Below are 20468 nucleotides of genomic sequence, written 5' to 3' on the forward strand. Positions count from 1 at the left end.
TGGATCACATCCAAACAATCAGGGAACTTACAGAGAGACACAAGGAATACGAATTATACCATTGTGTATGGCCTTCATTGATTTTGAGAAAGCGTTTGACTCTGTCTTCACATCTGCTGTTGTTAAAGCTCTAGATGTAATTGGTGTAGAGAAGACTTACATCTCTCTCTCTCTCTCTCTCTCTCTCTCTCTCTCTCTCTTTCTCTCTCTCACAATATCATCAAGAAAATATATGACAAAGCAACTGCAACGATTCGTTTGGATAAATGAAAATCAAAGATTAAACTTGGGAAAGTAGTCAGACAGGGTGATACTATCTCACCAAAACTCTTTACCGCTGTTTTAGAAGAAGTATTCAGAAAACTGGATTGGGATAAAAAAGGAATTAAAATAAATGGAGAATTTCTCAACCATTTGCGTTTTGCAGATGACATTGTTGTTATCAGCAGTAATCCATACGAACTAGAAGAAATAATACAGAATTGGCGAAGGCAAGTATTCAGGTGGGCTTGAAAATGAATCTGCAAAAGACAAAAGTTATGTTCAACCCCTTTGCGTTGAAGAGGACAATCTTGCTGAACAACAAAGAGATAGAAGAAATAGAAAGCTATGTATACCTGGGACAAGAAATTGCCATGGACAGCGGAATCATTAATGAAATAAACAGAAGGATCAGGATTGATTGGAGCACTTTTGGCAAAAACTGTGTAACTCTCACATGTGTGTGAAGAGTCACATGCCTTAAAAGAAAAATTTTAACCAGTGTGTTCTACCAGCACTGACTTATGGAGCTGAATCATGGACACTTACAAGCAAGACGATACAAAGGCTACAGACAACACAAAGGAGCCTGGAAAGATGTATGTTAGGCATCGCAAGGAGAGACTGAAACGAATCACTTGGATAAGGAACCACACAAAAGTATATGATATCATGGAAAGAATTAAACGTTTGAAATGGAAATGGGCTGGACATATTGCAAAAAGACGGGACAACAGATGGACCACAAGTATTCTAGATTTGTACCCCCGTGGTGTTAAACGTCCGCGAAGGCGTCCCTACGCAAGATGTATTGACGAGATCAGGAAAGTGGCAGGAGTCAACTGGATGGCTAAAGCATCAGACAGAGCAGAATGGAAAAGTTTAGAGGAGACCTTCGTCCAGCAGTGGATTGAAAATGGTTGTTGATGATGATGATAGATATATATATTCTCTCTCACTCCAAAATTAATCCAAGGTATGACAGTAAAGAAAAATCTTGATACTTCTATCCAATCGCTTTCATCATGTTACAACTCTTATCGTAAGCATATATAAACTACTAATACTAAATCGTACATTTAATTCCAAAACATTACTCTATAGAATTTATAATAAATTGGTGCATGCCGGAAAGTTCTTTCTTATATTATGCGTGATCGTAAGGTATCTATGATGTCATGCGTGGTTTGTGTTCGAGAAGTTCTGTCGTCTGTTTTCCACGTTGGAAGCCTGCCTGCTTTCTGCGAGAAATTTTTCGAAGGAAAGACCGGTTAGCATACGTACCTCGAAGTTGGAAAACCGAAAAAAAATTCACTACCACTGACTACAACTACCAATCAACTACCACTGCTCCGCTGTTAGGGTTCAAACCTGGAACATCACGATAGGAGTCCATCATGATGCCCACACGATCGCACAGTGTCTATTACATGCTACTAGATTGCAGACGTACAAAATACTAAATCTACAAGCAAAGGGTGCCATGAATCCAAAAAAATTAGGGAACTACTGCTTAGGAACTTTAAACGAACTGGTGGGTGCCGGAAATTGTGTCCATAATATGTTTAAATATGTCTGAGGCGTATTAGGTGTTTGAAATGATGCTGTCCATCTTCCGAATCAAAGTGAAAGTGGCAAGTGTATGAATCGATCGAATAATTTTCATGTTTGCTGGTCTAAAAACCGGCTTCATTTGGAGAAACTATTTAAAGGGGGGGGGGGGGGTTTCTGCTCGAAGTTGAAAAACGTAAGCAGGCATTGTGCAGTATGTATATTTATTTTTAGTGAAATAAATTAATGGGGGTGTGTTTTATAACATATCAGAGAATAATGAAAATACGTACGTATATCGAGCGATGAATGGTACAGACCAGAGCAGGGATTCTTAACCCCTTCTGGCGCCCACAATCATGCCACGTTCAGAGTCACTCAAATCTTGTTTTTCCCCTATGAACAGGCAAATTGCAACGTTAACTGGTGCTTCTGATCAGGAGAAAGCTTTTTATGAGCAAATCCGGTTTATTACGTCAGCTCATGTGCTTTACGGACGAGTCCAAGTTTGAGTGAAGGGTGTTCCTAATTTTTTGGTCACTGAGTGTATTTTCTCTTTATTATGTAGCCCCACCATTTTTAAAAATTATTTTCTTTCTAATCTCAAAAAAAAATCATATTTCGAGGAAGTTACCATTCTAGCGAATCTTTAGAGATGGTGATTCAATAATTAAATTCATTCGTGATAATTCATTTACCAGTACATGCTTGAGACATGAAAAATATGTGATATTTTAATGTGGGGAGACCGAGGCTGGTTGACGTAAGGGATAGGTTGGCAATCATCTGGTTTCCGAAAAGAACCTCTAATTGGCGCTAGTGTCGACTCACGTAAACTTCACTACCAGCCCGACACTAGACAATTGTTTTTAGCTATTGTTTCCAGCTATGACGACGAAACTGCACCGAATTTCGGTTTTTCGATTTGATAAGTACATTTTTTGCATTTCAATCATTTTTTTCTGTGGTAAACATATAGGGAGATATTGTTATTCCCGTTAGCACAGCTGAAACTTGTAACCAAGCGTTTGATTTTCATGTATTAGGTTTTACAATTTGAGATGCCTGGTCACCTCTGCCGCCATATTTATTTGAAAATCCTGTTTGGGGTTGGATGGCCAACTTACAGGGGGCAGGTTGGCCATGTGCGAACCAACCTCAAGTGCTGAAGACTATTCCAAATGAAATAAGAATAGCGAGTGTAGCAAAGTGTCGTCATTTTGCAAGCTACCCCAAAAGCACTACATCATCAAATTCAGCGTGACCCTCAAGCAGCAATGTTTCCATCATTTTTTCATAAAAATTGCTACCACTTTCGAAGGCACCAACCAGAAAAGGACCAAACAGGGGTCAAAAGAAAAGAAAATCTGAAATTCTAACTGATAGTCCAATAAGAGAAGAAGAAGATGAGGGAGATTTAGTCTTCGCTGACTCTGATGACAGTCTCGATCTGGCGAGAATCTTTGGGCTAGATGATATGTATAAGGACGACCGAGATGGACTTATTCCGTTTCAAAGAAACATGCCATTAACATCAACGGTTGGAGAGTCCCCGCTCCCCAGCTGACAAAATTCCTCCTGTGAGTTACAAAAAACTCAAGAACCTTTTAGGCCCCTTTCACACGAGCACTAAAGATGCGGGCGAACGCCCGCATTCTCATGCACTCACACTCTCTAGTTCATTCTCATGCACGCACGCACGCACGCACACACACACACACACACTCTAGGTCAGCGGTTCTCAACCTTTTTTGACTCACGGAGCACTTTCTGGTATGTAATTTTTATGGCGGAGCCCCGTAGGCTTATTTTTTATTTATTTATCAAAGTTACTGATTTATTTATGTTATTTAAAATATTTATAATTTTTTTTTCAAATTTACTGGGTTTTTAATATTTCCCTCGGGCTGCAGGGGCACCGCGGAGCACCGGTTGAGAACCGCTGCTCTAGGTCATTCTTTTGGCCATTAACACTCTTCCACCACACTGTTCCTTGGGCAGAGGCGTATCCGGGGTCATAAAATTTCGCCGCCCTATTCCCATTATGCACTAATTTTCTTGGCCCCTCATTTCTAAAGTTTGTCGCCCCTCTGAACTCGCCCGCTAAGCCCAAGACGAGCATCTCGGGCCACTCGGGCAACCTAGCAGGGCTGTCACCTTTACTACGTTGTCATCTTATAGTATGGAAAGGGATACCTTGGAAGAATCATTGCGTTGGATGGATAGGATGTTCTGGTTACCACGATGGAGAAAAGGGGAAGTACTGGGCTTGGGCCAAAAAACAAAGATGAAGTTTTGTATAAATTGTCGAATGTATTCAATAAACTTCCTTCGCCTAAGTTCTAGTGTTCATCTAACGGTGAGAACGAATACTTAGTGGACATGACATGTCATTAACTTTGTTACTTTTTTGTGATACTAACGTAGTTAATTTTGTGTGAAATGCTATAATTACCTATGAGTTATCTCATTCAAAGCCATTTGTTCATAACCTACCTACTAATGACTTTGTCCAGCTAAGATTTTTTTTGTTCAAGTTTGAAATACTTACATTTGTGATTTTACATTCGAAGGTTAATGTTGCAAAAAAAATTTAAAAATGGAACAAACAATTTAGTTTAAAGAGAAAAATATCAAGACTGATTTAAAGACCAAATTTACAACGACTGAGACTGCTTCAATGGCTGATTTAATGACTAATTTGTTTTACTATTTTCGAAAATTTTCTTTGAAGTAAAGCATTGAAAATAGGTAGTTTTGGCATTGGTATATTACCTCTCTCTCTCATCACAGAAGTGATGTGCCAACCTACCCCTGTGGTGAGGCTGGTTGGCCAAACTTGACTCGATGACTTTCAAGTAGAGATGGGACGAATATTTGACTGCTATTCGGTATTCTGCCCTTTTGCCGAATATTCGGTTCGACCGAATAATGCTTAGGTATTTGGCCGAATACCTGTGTAAATCTAATGCATCAAACTAATTTTAAAAAATTATATTAATTGGAATTTCTTGCATAAATTAAAAATTTACTGATTATATTTTATTGTGTGGTGCAAAGCTCCTCCATGGAGGTTAAGTCAGGGTGAATTTCTAGGATAAGGAAAACATGAAACTGAAAATAGAATCCTACTGCATGCAATAAGAGGTGGAAGTGAGCATGAATTACTCAAGTTCACTTACTCAAGGATGTGCCGAGACAAGATACGTATTGAGCTACGGAAAGAGGCAAAAGGGGGTAAAGAACATCTATAGAGGGAAAATAAGTCTTAAATTTTATGATGCATTTCTTGTTAAAAGTAAATAATGGTTGACATTTTCTTAATTAGATGTAAAATTGTAATAAGTATTGAAAAAAAAATTGATTCTGTAAGTAATATATTAAAAACAATATAACATCGTTAAAATTAGATTGTCAGTATCATGGCATAACTTTCAATTACTAGTTTTTTTTAAATATTTATCTAAATAATAAATCGCATGATTAAAATTCAATATATATCAATCATTTAAAAAATTACCAATAATTTTATTTTCAATTAAAAACACCAATTTTATTTATAAAAATATTAAGTTGTGAAGAATTTTAAGAAAATTGATATTCGGCCGTAGAATATTCGGTACTCGTTATTCGGTCAAATCATCAAATCACTATTCGTCCCATCCCTACTTTCAAGCACGCTCAACGTCTGAGTGTTAGACATTCGGGAATGAAAAAAAGTACCATAATGTAGCCGATCATATGGAGTTTTCGTAGACACAATCAAAATTGTCATAACTAAACCACACTTGTCTTCAAAAATACTAAACCGCAAACTGTTGTCAACCAGGCCGTCTCCTTTACGTACATTATATCTTGAAATTTCATAGAGAACGTTTTTGCCCTTAGAAGTACAGAAATTAGTTTTTTATTAGTATCTATCAAATGATATGAATACGAAAGAAACTTTTAATCAAATATCTGATCAAAGATTCATATTAAAACTAGTATTGTTCATGTTGTGAAAAGAGAAGAAAGAACAGTCTACACAAGATTCTACTACACTTTCATTCCAAGGGACTGTTAACATTTCATTTGAGGAGGTAAAAAGCTTGGTAAAACGATCTATCCTCACTTAAGTTACTATATCTCGAGAGGAGACACTCATGGAAGCCAGCGAATCAGAGTTTGTAAAACTCAAGATAAGATTTCTTAGAAATACATGGTTTGTGTAAATATTGACGGGAAATTATCCTATCGTAAAATGTTGAAAGAAGTGATATCGTAAAACTTTAAATGTTCTACGTAAGAGTGAAAACCCCTCCTCCCACTAAAAACTAAAAAATGCCTAAGACTAGTTTTCCGTCTGGTGAATTACAAGGATAATTTGTTGTTTTGGTTTTTCTTGGGGTATTTAAAAACAACTAGAAACACCAAGATTTTCTTAAAGATAGTGCATACATCTGTATTGCAAAGAAATACGTAACAATCTCAAATTGGTAGATGCTTACATTCATGCCTAATTATACTAATTATATTAATAAATCAAAGGATCTCAGACTTTCAGTACCAAGACTTTCAGTGTCTTGCCTAAGCGATAATGGTTCCGCCATCATTTACCTGCGGCTTCCTTGCTCTGGTGATAAGTTACCCGTGGCTCCCATGAGTGGCTTTCAAATACCCCATACGTTTTGTTACGACAGTAATTATTGTGCAAATAGTCGACTGAAATCTAATTCCTACCAATTACTGTTGATAAAGTTTGGAATGACAAACGCCCCTTAGAATCGCGACGCACAGTTTGAAAACCACTGAACATGATTCCGATAAGAATACTTCGTATTATTTTAGATGTGAATATTTATTTGCTGCTTTCTTTGGAAATTTTGGAGAAACGTTTTCTCTGGTTGCTATGTTTGCTTGAAAAAAATTAAATTATAATTGCACATAGCTGTATTTTATGATTCATAAATGTCATACAATATTCACAAATTTTTTTACCGTTCGAAAATGTTTATACTTCTTGGAAGTCGTTTCACATATGTACGCACCAAACTCCGGTTCGGAAAGCGTGGGCTCAATTCCAAGCTTGGTATGGCAACTATCAGGCCTCAAACTGCAGGTTTCGATCTAGTAAAGCCCTCGTGTGCATGAAATGACCAACATGACCAACTTATACCCCTTCCCCCACAAACATCTTTCGATAGATGCTTATAAATTATTCTCGAGACTGGTAAAATGTTGGATGGAGTACCAATGCACCCTCACCGAGCATTCAAGAAGCAAGATTTTCTAAATGCGACATCATCTAAAAATCATTAAAACGACTCGATACAAAATTTAGTTTATGTCTATTCATATTCTACTGTAAATCTCTGAAAGCCATGAATATTACATTACCAATCTAAATCCACTTTGAAAATATTCACATCAATTTAATTATTTATTCAATATTGCTTGGCCGATGTCTATACAAAAGGATGCGGCTGTTAAGTGTGACAAAATGACGATTGATGTTACAAGAAAATTCGTAAATCGTAGTACAATCTACAATATTTGGTGGGAGGTTGTTCCAGTCGGTAATAGTTCTTGGGAAGAAACTAAATTTATGACAATCTGAAGAGGCAAAGATGGACTGCAATTTTTGGGAATGGTTAAGTCTAACAGAAAAATGTGAGGGTTTAATTAGAACGTTGGCATTGTCGATATTAAAAAATCCATAGAAGATTTTGAAAAGAAAAGTTAATCGAGAGATAAGTCTAAGAGAGGTAAACGGTTGGATATTGAGTTGGTGCTTGAGCTCCGAAATGGAGACAGAGGAAGACCAGCAGTAAAAAATGAAGCGTGTGGACTTATTTTGGATAGATTCTAATTTGTCTATGTTGATTTGCGTATGGGGTCCCAAGTTTCACAGGCATAGGAGAGAACGGGGACATGACGGGTGGAGTTTTTCAGGTTACGACGAAGGAAAAAAAAGTTTTTGGAGGCATTTGTGAGAAATATAATCAACGTGAAGATTCCAGCGGAGATATTATAACACCAAGGTAAGGTATTTATAATGGGAAACCTCAGCGATAAAGGAATTGTTGATTGAGTAAGGGAAATCGGGGGAGTTCTTTTACGTGTAACTTTCATAAAAACTGTTTTTGAGGAGTTGAGGGGCAATTCCCAGGTTGAGCACCATTCGGAAATAATGTGAAGGTTGTGTTGAAGAGATTCTTGGTCGGATGTATTGGAAACTATTTGGTAAATGACACAATCATTTGCGAGGAGTCTGATCCGGCAGTAAATGGAGTTAGGTAGATCATTGATATAAATTAAAAAATAATGGTGAGAGGACCGAACCCTGGGGCGTGCCAGACTTAGCGTAAAGAAATGGGGAGTTCTGGCCATTGAATGAGACGAACTGGCTACGGTTAATGAGGAAGGCCTCCACCCATTTGAGCAGTTGAACACATAGGACAAGGTTTGAAAGTTTCAAAATTTTACCTCATAGTACGAAGCAGGAATTTTATGAGATATGACTTCTGCCAAGGGAAAGCAAATTCCCATAACAACTAGCAACTTTGCATAGACAGCGCTCAGCATCAACACCATGGAATCACTGAAAATAGTTTGAAAGGATGAAGATGACTATAAATTGAGAAATTGACAATAAATCTATGAAGTTAGAGAGAGAAAAGAGAAAAAACTATTCTTCTATATATATATATAAATAAAAATTCCTAAACAGTAATTAAAAACAATGTGACACTTAGTATAGTATTGAAGTTTCTGCATCGATTTGTGCGTATAGACGTAAATTATTATTTTATACAGTATTTTGATTATAACTTACTTTTCTGTATCTGTTATTTTAGAAAATAGGAAGCCATCTCTCCTGGCTATGGTAGGTGTTGTTGGTAGTGAAGATATAGAACCAGCGAAGGAGCTTGCCCTCGACATACTTGGTCGAATTTCGATATGAAGTGGCGGAGGCCTCAGTTTTGGATGCTGATTTGAATTGTTCATATTCATGGTGACTCCAGAATCCCTACTACAATGTGGTTCAATATTAGGAGTTCCTAATGTAAGAAAAACATGTTTGTGCTAAATCCCAAATCTTCATTTTGAAACTTCTGGATTTTTACATTTACATGTGTGTCAATACACGTGATTTCAGTTTTTATAGCATTCCACGTTATTTGTTCATACCAGTGATTCTCATATTTTTGATTTTCACGGATCTCGAGAAACTTCGGCGGCACCCTGAAGTGATGTTCCTAAAGTGACATATCATTCGGGAATCGCGGTCCAAGACTACTTTTAATGTGATTTTACTACCAAAATGTTGCACCTTCGACCGATCTCACGGAATACTGGGGGGGGGGGGGGGGGCACGACACACTTTTTGAGTATCACTGACATTTATCAGAAATGGAAGCACGCCACGCATACGGTGTAAAATTAATGTCCGTTTCTTGTATCCATCGGCGCTATCCATTTAATTAAATTGCGTATTGGCTCTCTAATGCTTCAGAATAGTTAATGCTGCATAGTGTGCAATAAAACACCTCTTTTGTGGACACCAACGAGACAGGGCCGTCTAAAGAGCATCGTAGGGCCCCGGGCCAACTGATTTTTCTAAGGTTCTACCTGGCAAATTCTAGAGAAATTCAACCAGTTCTCACTTTTTGGAGCCCCACCCTCTTCCCTTGAGGCCCCCGAATCGTGGCCCTGGTGAGCCCATACGTTTAGACAGCACTGCAACGAGACAAAAAAAATTCGTTCGTAAAAGATAACTGACCGTAAAAAAAATGAGTTCGTATTGAAGGGCCTTTAAAGAAATTTTTGACACCCATGAAACTATTCGCGAGTATTTCATATGAAAGCTGAGATCATTAGTTGTATGTACTGCGGTAACATTTTTAACTGTATTATGCTTATATGATGTATGGTGAAATCATGTGACCACTGAAAATTGTTACTTTTTTCTTTCTAAAAGAAATTAAGTTCCCTCATTTAGCTTCCTATACTGATTTACAAACGAATTCTACTTTCTATATTTCATAATAAAAAAAACAAAGCAATTAGCATTTCGAAACGAGCCTAAAAAACTACTTCTGCGTTTCAAACTACTAGAATAAATGTTCGTAGGCATTATTTATTCGTAAGATAATATACTGCACGGTAAGAAACTGTAACTTGCAGTTGTGATAAACGCTTTCGGGGTAATATTACTACTGGAATAAATTCGAATGTCTCAGAAACAGAAAACTTCCATCAGCTACTGAAATTCGGTCCCCCATGAAAATTTTATTCAAAAGTCACTAACAAAGTGTTATTGGATTACTGATTGCTCCACAACAGGGGTGGCCAACTTCGCGTCGCAGGCCGCACTCCGGCGTATAAGCTGCACCTATAAAATTACCCAGAACACTCGCAGATTTGTGTCCGCCAGAAGTAATATGGTGAAAAACGGACAATTTAGTCATTAACATTTTACCCAGGGCTCCACTTCTTCATAAACTGATACATATATTTATTGAAATTACATCCATGGTTTAAATTTTAGAGACAAAACATTTTTCTGCAATCATCTTCATCCCTTACTTCTGATTTGGCAACCGATGAGAGCCACACGGGTCAAATAGATGCTCAAGGAATTGATGCACACACCGGTAGACTTCGAGAGGAGTTTTATTATTGGGATGAAAAAAGAGTGCTAAAAGCCAGTCGTGTGGATAGTATTAACTAATCATGGGTAAACCCGTGATAGTACCAAGATAAAATAGACTAGCTTCGCATGGACCAGGCAGACTACCTGTAGATTTGAAAGGATGGGCACCATTACCTGGTGCTCCTCCTGTATATCCATGAGATTACACGGAATCAGATTTGAGATACATGTATTCTTATTACTTGAGTTACCTTCTTAGAACAGAAAATATCAGTGTTTTCGTTTCAAAACGTGTTAGTCCGCTTCAACGTGGAATGCCACCAACTTGCTATGTTGAAATTTAGAAATGGCCGCTTCTCTGTTTTCGACACAAAAAAGTATCGTGTATGGGTGTAGAACTCTCTAGTTAAACGGCACAATATAAACCCGATCATCCCATATGACAAATTTTTGCTATTTGAAATTATTAGGGTCTGCGTAGCCTATATATATATAGTCGGTTGTAAAATTTCGAGGTGTTATTGTGAGTTGGCATCTACTTCGAAAAAGTTTCGTCACTGTGAGCAGAACACCAAATATACATTCAAATACAAATACATAGGCCACAAAAAATGCAACTTGCCCAACTAGTGGTGGAAAGAAATGGAGGGAAAAATGCCTATAACAAACTTTAAGAGCAATACGTGTGTACGAAGAGGGAGTGTAATGAGAACGTAGATAATTACTAGCGTCACTAGAAATAATGAATGTAAATTTTTTGTTAATCAGGTCTGCTGTGGAAAATTATGGCTTAAATAATGATAATAAAATCAATTTAATACATGGAAATTTTACCTAGTCGTGGGCCAGCTGTTGGCTACCCCTGTTCTAGAAAGTAATCAATCTTGAAATCAAAAACTGCTATTCGATGATTTCGAAATCCGCGAATGATACATCTAAATTCAATTGGCAAAAGTATTTTTTCGAAAGAAATAACTAGCAAACGTCACGGTAAAAGAGAAGTACGTTATATATACAGTATTTGAGTCTTAATTTACCTCCACTGTTGGGATACTCCGGAGTTGACGAGGGCGCTGACAAGCGACGAAGGCGATCACTACCTTTGGAGATAGTGGTGGACTCCGTATCATTGCTTGACATGCTGTGCCGTCGACGGCATTTGGTGACCAGTGTATTGTAGCAAACAGTCCAGTTCATGGACACTAATCGAGTTCTATGTCACAGTTTCCTCCCTGCTACGTAGTCACTGGCGTAGAATCCACCAATCATCGATTATCTTTACACTGTAGCCCTCGAGAAAGATGTGTGGCATTATTTTTCCCCCTCTGCTCCTCCCTCCTGATTCCTTTCGGTCAAGATTTATAAGAATCTCATCTGACAACAAATCTGAGTTGAAGGACTTTGGCCATGTAGCAAAAACATCAAAGAGAGTGAGTGACTGGACCTTTTGACCTACGATTAATCACAGCAAAATAAATAAGTAGTGCTTCTCCAAATTCTCCGACAGTTATTATTGGAAGCATCTGTTATTGTGTTCACAAATCTAATCCAAAATGCAATATATGTGAACGTGTATTTATTTCTTCTAGAAAATGAGCTCGTGAGCTCTATTAAAGCAGACTTGTTTATTCTCGAAATAATTTTTAATCATCATCTTCAAGTAAGGCAGATGTATATGCGTTGTATTAAATTATTGGCGCCTAAAGGTCGAATCTTGTTACGACTGCATTGGGATGTTCTTGTAAAAAAAATTGTTACAAACGATCTCAAAAACAGACAGTCTTTCAATTTAATTGTGAATGAGACAATTTTGGGAAAAGAAATAACTGACTAAGACGTACAACCAGACATTCTTAATGAAACGCCTACAACAATGTGGTACCAGTTTTATTTAAATTGATTTTAACTACCAACAATAATCAAGTTCAGCTATTTCACTCTGGTTTTGAGTTAAATATTAAACAAATAGATTCTGTTATGGACCCGTAATCAGCATCAAGGTGAACGGTTTGTTGTCGAGCATCCAAATGTTCTGATGTCATGGTGTGGGTTGTAATTTCGTACACACAATGACAAAATCACCATTGGTTTTCATTACAAACACTTTGACAACCCAACGTTACGTTAATGAGGTCATGGAACCAATTGCTCTACTTTTTATGAACGCCCATCTAAGTACGCTATTCGAAAAGATTATCACTTGCACTCATACTGCTGCCGTTACAAAGGCTTTAGTTGAAGATACGATTACTTTGCATTAGCATCGGCTATGGGGGAAAGGGGTGCACGACCGAACGACCCCCCCCCCCAAAATTAATTCATAAATCGAAATCTGCTACATAAGTCTCAAGAGTTTTATTATTGGGATAGAAAGCGTGTCAAAAGTCAGTCGTGTGGATAGTATTGACTATCATTGGTAAACCAATGATATCTGCTGTTGAAAATAATAGCTTAAATAATGATAAGAAAATCAATTTAATACACAGTAATTTTACCTAGTTGCGGGCCGCCCAAAATCATCTCACGGGCCAGCTGTTAGCCACCCCTGGTATATACGTAGTATAAAAATGGATTTAAATACCTAATGCCATATACTGGTGAGATATTGCTTTATAGAGAAATAGTTCCAATATCTCCGAAAAAATATTAATACAATGATTGTGCACATGATTTTTGAGGAGAAAAAACCAATTCCGGTTATTTATATACAAATTTATTGGGATACAATATATATGTATACTGTCTCGATAATTCGAGGTTCCGGAAAATTGCTCAGATTATTCGAAATTTCTCACTCGAAGCCTCTTTGTTTTCCACCAATAACGAGTTTCCTTTCATTTTGCCTCACTTTTTTTGCGAGTAATTTCAGTCTTAAGGCAGGTGCATCTTAACAGCCTCATACGCCTCCGGTCAAAAGGATTTTTCTAGCCCCCCTCCTGATTCGAAATGCTTTCGCACTTATTTACATGCTTAATCTTGAAAAACTTAACCAGATCTCATTATCATGAGCCCCCTCTGCACTTGAGGCCCCCACGGGCTGTGCGCGGGTGGGCCCATGCATTAACACGGCATTGTTTTAACGAGATGTTAACAGGGGCTAAAGGGGTCTTGATTCCTAGACTGGGTTCTTCGGTGGCCTTTCAGGTCAGAATTTTTCGCTTGTCTTACCTAAATAGTAAATTTAGTTAACAAAAAGAAAAAAAACCACAGCCATATAGGTTCAGGCCCTCGAGCCCCTGTCGGTCTCACAAAGATGCCATGGCCCCCACAAGGGTAGGGGTAACAGGGGTCCAGCCTGGAGGCCCTGAAGGATTCTTATTTTTTTTTTCACACTAAATTCACTATGGAGGGGTACGTGAAAGATCCCAGCCTAGGGGGCCCTGCAGCATGATATGGGGGCCATGAAAGAAGCTATGGGTCTTGGCAGTAGTGTAATATAGTAGGTACCCCCCCCCCTCCCACACACACCACACTTATATAAAAAGTCATTTTCTATTACTTTTCGTATAGTTTTCGTTAATCGGGTGAATGTGACCGAGACTACCTCGGATTATCGAGACTGTACTATATGCACAACCAAGATAAGTATTTTGTTCATAAAAATGTGATTGTATATATATACAGGGTAGGCAAAAAGTCCGTAGAAACTTTAACAATTCATAAAAACCGGAAAAATAACCGAAATAAAAAACGGTTTGCAGGGTTGGTATCTCTGGTCACGGGAATTTTTTTAAGACAGGAAAAATTCAAAAAAGCCGATAGGTGGCGCTGACGTATACAAGTCAAAGAAAAGATACGTATATAACGAACAGAATGCCTCCAAATCGTTTATTACAGGAGCATGTGTTGCACATGACCACCACCACAGGGGATAACACATTGCAGGCGAGTCACAAATCCTTTTTTCGCACTCAGCATCCTTGTTCACATACACGGTTTACAACGGTGAACTGATTGGGGATTAGGAGCGCAAGTTCTTATAACCGTCTCATTTGCATATTTCCACCGAAGTCGCTCTTACCAGCGCCACTTATCGACTGTTTTTTGAATTATATTTTTCCTGTCTTAAAAAAAAATCCCGCGATCTAGCGATGCTAATCCTGCAAACCGTTTTTTATTTTGGCTTATTTACGGTTTTTATTCATTTTTAAAGTTTCTATGGACTTTTGGCCCACCCTGTATACCTGCAGTATATACCAACCGTCCTCCTACGTTTCGGAAAATTCGTCCTTTTGCCCTCCTTTTTAGGTATTCAGAATCATTTTTTTTTTCGGGGGAATTGGTTTTTTTTTTCAATCTGACACATATCTCTTCATTGCCATGAGTGTTTGCGTGTGTGTGTGTGTGTGTTTTTTTTTCCCACACATTTTTACAATCTTCAACCAACGCCCTGAAATTCCCAGACCCCAGACGAATGCAAGCAGGGCAGCTGATACTCTAACCATGGCTCAGCTTGCCCCAGGATAACATGAAAAAGACAGTCGGAAAAACAGCTCTGAAAGAAGAAAACCGCGATATCCATTTTGAGAACACCATGGTTTGCTCACCGACAGCAGATGCCGTGTACTAAATGGGGGGGGGGGGGGGGTAACCTATTCTCCATTCAGAAATAAAGAAAATAGGATGCAAACAATACCCAATGCTGATTCTTCTGGAAAAAAACCTCTCCCAAAAGATTTAAAAAAAAACTTTTGAGGGTATAGAAAGAGAACCCGTCTCCTTGCTCCAGGCACGAAGTAATAAAACTGACTTGAGGGGGGGAGGGGAGAAATTCATTAAAAGCGAGGGGAGAGGGAATCTATTATTTATTTATTTATTTGCCCAACTCATAATGTCTGCGCAGTGATGGTAACTCGTGGGAAATTTCCCATATTCGTGGGGAAAATTGGGCAAAATTCACTCAAGTGGGAAATTTCTTAGCATTTGTGGGAAATTTTGACAGTTCATCAAACAAAAGAATTTTTGCGAAAAATAAAAAAATTAATGCAGTGCAATACATTTCTATTGTAAAATTCTTGATTACGTATATCCCCCGCTAAATGGCAGCACATTTTTCTGAATGCGTGGGAAAAATTTAGTCAAAAGGGAAATTTTGCTGGAAGAGGTTACCATCACTGTATCTGCGCTAGACATGTCGAAATGTTTAGATGTTTGTTACCTTTAATGGTATCCGTTGCTCAAGCCGGATTTAAAAAAAAATACTTATTTCATCCTGGTTAAGATAGAGCGATATTAAAATTTTCGAATTTTTTTTTCAAAAAATGTAAGACGAATCAATTGCTCTATAACGAAATAATAAATTATAGTGAACATCGATATTAGAGTAATCAACTCAACCTTTACTAGAAGTTCCCAAGTAAAAAAGTGTAGAAATAGTTTGTATGAGAATTTTTTTTTTTTGGGAATGAGTATGCACCGAGAATATATAAAAATGATAAATATATATATATATATATGTTTCTCCCGTACGTTATAGGTGCACTGCACATATTTTGCCGTAAAACTAAATTAAATAAAAATAAGTATTATGAGAATAAAAAACGTATAAGTTATTATCAGCATTGTAATGTTAGCTTTTCTTCACATTTATCAACAGTTTTAAACATAAGCAACATCACTGATCAAATCTATCATCCTAGACTGAAATTTGAGTAAAATTTCCGGTAAATTTAAATAATTTATTGACGATTTATCATACGAGCTCAGGATTATACACAATCACCGGTAAATGTGAAAATAAAATTTATTAAACTTGCAAAAATGGTTAGTAACTATACATAATAGCCGGTGATTATGCATAATCGGATTTATCAGCAAAATATATAGCGGTTCTATTTTAGTTGGGGAAAATTATAGTGGTGGTGGATTTCCTTTTTGGAAGAAAAGTGGCGCCATCTGTTGTGAAAATTTGGAAAAATGACATCATCAAGGGTGCGCGCGCAGGCGTCCTCTTTCGCAGTTTTCGAATCTCGTAACCCTCATGGAGGAAAGAATAAATATATACAGTATAAGAATAGTATATTATATTATTATATATTACTAGCTATAATACCCGGCGCTGTCCGGGTTTTCTTCAATGAGGCTGTTAGGAACACGTGATATCTCCCTCTTTCTTTGAGTGACATGCAAACCGTGTCTAAGTTAACCGACTTCCTGCGCGACTTCATGAAATAAACAAATCTAGATTTAAAGAAACAGAAATGAATATATACTTTTTTTCCTTTTTTAACGGATGCTAGGTATTTCGATCCCCCCCCCCCCAACTTCAAGTTATCCAACTCTGCCTGTTTCTGCTTCAAAAAATGCATAATTGAAGCTGTGGAATTTTTTCGATGTACTTTTTACGGGCCCATAATTAATTTTAAAGCAACCTAAACTATATGAATTTATGCAGTTGAATATTAAAAGAACAATACTCAGACATTCATTTTCATGCTTGAGAAGATATAAATAAAAAGTTGAAATCAATGTGTTATTGCATGGATATCCAACTCGAAAGTAGAGTTCCGGCTAATTATTTATTTTATATGGGCTTCGTATATCTCTACGCGAACTCGATATTTCAAAAATCGAGAATTCAATACAATTTCTAAAATTATTGATGTGGTGGAAAACCCCACCAAATTTCAGCATTTCTACAGTAAAATCGGCAATTTTAACAGTGATTTCTATGAGCCTCACCCTTTTCCTGACCCTCAAAGCGATGCTGATGATGATTATGACGTCTATTCAAAAAGCCTCATTATTCAGAGTATTGAAATGTAATTGTATTGAATAGTAGTATTGTGTTGTATTGAAAGTATTGGCAAACCATTATAAAGGCATAAACTATTATACATATACTAACCAGATTAAAGAAGTGATAAACCATTATAAAGGCATATGCATGTCTGAAACGCATTGCTAGGGAACCAAGGTAACCAAACTAAATGTTCGGAAAGTGATTGTTGAGGTCCAAAAACTATTGTTGCCCGACAGTTTTTCGCCCATTTGGGGCATTTGCCCTACTCTGACGAAATTTTAAAGTAGCCTATCGTTTAAGCCGGGTCTCATTTGGTATATATGCAAAATTTGGCGACGATCGATCTAAAATTGTAGATTTGTATAGAGAACATACATACACACACAGACAGACAGAAAATCAATTTTATATATTATTTAACCCTCTCTCTCTCTCTTCGTCTTGCGTAACCCCAGTTAAGGGGTCTTGATAAGGACCTTATTCTAGTGGCTATAAGCCAAGTCACAGATAATTTTGTTTGTTTTTTTGTTACGTAATTTGAATTTTGTAATGTTACGGCATCTAGTGGCTACAAATAGAACATAAAATCATTTATATATATATATATATATATATATATATAATTTTATATATATAATTTTATCTTCCATATAAAATACTACACTATACTATAGTACAGTGGTTTCAACCTTTTATGACCGCGGAGCCCTTTTTGGTAAAATTTCTTTGGTGGAGCTGAGCATAGGCCTATTTTTTATTCATTCATCAAAGTTACTGATGTATTTTTATATTATTTAAAAATATTTATAATTATTTTTTTCTAATTTGCTGTTGTTTTTTATTTTCCTAGAGCGGATGCGGATCACCTGAAAAGGGGAGCTCCGGTTGAGAACCGCTGGTGTAGTAAATGTAGTTTTTTAGCCGAGGCTAAGGAAGATAATTTGTTCCGGATTCGCATTCGTAAGCCGAAACGCGTTTTCCCATAGGATTCAGGATGATTTCAATCCGTGAATGCAATTTGTTCAAGATGCTTAATTGGAACTTTGATCAAGAGTGCTCGCGAACACTCTGGGTGCTTCGGGGAGCAATGCTCGCGAGTAACGGGTTGAAGATACCTGCTCTACGACAAGAAGCCCTCTGACAGAAACTCCCAATTTTTATGTTAATTCATTCATCCTACTAAACTGTAATCACCCGTTATCGATAATTTAGAATCTTGTACACTGTTATAAAATTTAACCATTAATTTTTTTTTTCAATTTTGAGTGCCGTATATGCACTTGAGGCATTATCAGGTGGGTGCATAATTTAGGACAGAGCAGCAAGTATTTACTCGCCCAAATAACTGTAATTTTTATTCCTTTCAATGCATTTTGATCTTGAAAATTTTTTATAATTTTTTTACTGGAGTAGTTTTTAGCATATATAAAACTACATATAAAAAGTCAAAATGGCCCTAACGTGGTCGTTTGAGAAATTCTACGATCTTGGGATGGAAGGGAAAATTAAAATAAATAACATAAACACTACTGTAATTAACTTAAATTAATAAATTGAAGACGTGGGTGCAAAAACCGCTCCACTTCTTTTCTATCTTCCATTTTTTTTCATTTATTCCTATAAAGAAAAAAATCCTCTAACAATTTGTGCAACAACCATTCAGCTCCAAGTGATGGCCATAGAAATATAAAGCAAAAGGATTACTGGTGTCTCATACGGTGCAATATATTTTTCACGCGTGGTCCCTTCGTGCAGGGCCGGAACTAGAGGGGGCAACTGCTCCGGGTCAGGGCCGTCTTAAGAGCACCGGGGGGCCCCGGGCCAACTGATTTTTCTGAGGCCCTAGTTGGCAAACACTCAAGAATTTCAACCAGTTATAATTTTTGTGAGGCTCTTCTTCTCTTGAGGCCCCTGGGCGTGGCCGGGTAGGACCATGCGTTAAGACGGCATTTCCCCGGGTGCCAGTTTTAGGTGGGAACAAAGAACACCATTATAAAATTATAGAATTTTGAAATTGTGGGGCGTCAAAATATGTTTCCCTAAGGGGCAAAAATCCTAGTTACGGCCCTGCCTTTGTGACAGCGCTTTCCGCGTTGCATCAGCCAGTCGTTGGCGTCTAGTGATGATGATGTTAATGACGGTGATTTTTGAGCACACTTTTTCATCGAGTGAAAGAACAGTGTAATAACAATTGTTGTTTTAAACAGGGGCGTAGCCAGAAATTTCGTTCGGGGGGGACCACTTTCATTTCGGGGGGGGGGAGGGGGATCAAAGTGATAAAACAATAGATTTGCCATCTTTTTCCCCCTTTTTGGTCCTTTTCTCACATTTCGGGGGGGACCAGACCCCAAGGTTCCCCCCCCCGCTACGCCCTTGGTTTTAAAGTAATTTTTGTCAAGTCCTTTTTAAAAAATGGACGAAATTTCATGATTATTTAAAAATCTTTCCCTAGATTTTTTTTCTATAAACTTAATACAAGTTACTTCTAGTAACCATACAGTTTTAATGTCTTAATAGCGAGTTTTTAATAATCTACCAGGATTTTATTGGTAAGCCTGGCCACAGAATTCCATCGTTAGGAGAATAAAATCATTCACAGCTTCATTGTTTAAAAAAAAACACTAGGTAAGCGGTTAAACAAAGTAAAACCAGTGAGATAAAAAAATATATTATTAATGTTTTACATGAATTCGATAACTGATACGTTGAGTATTTTTTAAAGGGTTTTTTTGCCCGTCCTGAAAAATTTAGAAAATTGGAGAGAGAGAGCTGCGTGGTTCTTGCACCCACACACACGAATTCAATTTCCTTAGAACAGCGGTTCTTAACCGGTGCTTAAAGTGCATCCAGGGCCTTAACGCATGGGCCCACCCGGGAACGGCCCGGGGGCCTCAAGAGAAAAGGGGCCTCGCAAAAATGAGATGTGGTTGAAATTTTCTAGAATTTACCAGGTAGGGCCTCAGAAAACCACTTGGCCCGGAGGCCCATGATGCTCTTAAGACGGCCATGGCCGTGGGTCGCTTAAGTGCTCTGGAACTGTGCCGCAGGTCACTTAGGTGCTGTAAATATGCCATTGTTGATTCAAGTGATCTGTAAATATGCCATTGTTGACTCAAGTGATCCGTAAATATGCCATTGTTAACTCAAGTGATCCGTAAATATGCCATTGTTGACTCAAGTGATCTGGGAATGTGCTGTGGCCCACTGAAGTGACCTATAAATGTGCCGAGGGTCATTGAAGTGGTGTGGAACCGCACTGGTAGTCACCTTAGTGAC

The 20468-nt window shown here is 37.7% G+C and overlaps 1 protein-coding gene across 2 annotated transcripts in view; it reads right to left on the reverse strand.

The window, feature by feature from the left end:
* The window catches only part of LOC149080209 (proton channel OtopLc-like), a 38607-nt gene extending 26775 nt beyond the window's left edge, over positions 1-11832 (reverse strand). The window contains exons 1-3 of one of the 2 annotated variants that reach the window (XM_089239258.1): positions 11488-11832; positions 8630-8855; positions 8281-8395 (exon numbers count right to left, since the gene is read on the reverse strand). In XM_089239258.1, the coding sequence (XP_089095384.1) occupies positions 8281-8395; positions 8630-8855; positions 11488-11647 (501 nt within the window). In that variant the 5' untranslated portion in view covers positions 11648-11832. The remainder of the gene's footprint in view (positions 1-8280; positions 8396-8629; positions 8856-11487) is intronic. The other variant, XM_089239259.1, reaches the window with a different exon arrangement.
* Positions 11833-20468: the final 8636 nt, after the last annotated feature.

Source organism: Pholcus phalangioides, unplaced genomic scaffold (assembly GCF_987345545.1).
Source record: "Pholcus phalangioides strain wild (caught in Gottingen) unplaced genomic scaffold, Ppha-v1.0 ptg000011l_1, whole genome shotgun sequence".
In the NCBI taxonomy this organism is placed as follows: domain Eukaryota; kingdom Metazoa; phylum Arthropoda; class Arachnida; order Araneae; family Pholcidae; genus Pholcus; species Pholcus phalangioides.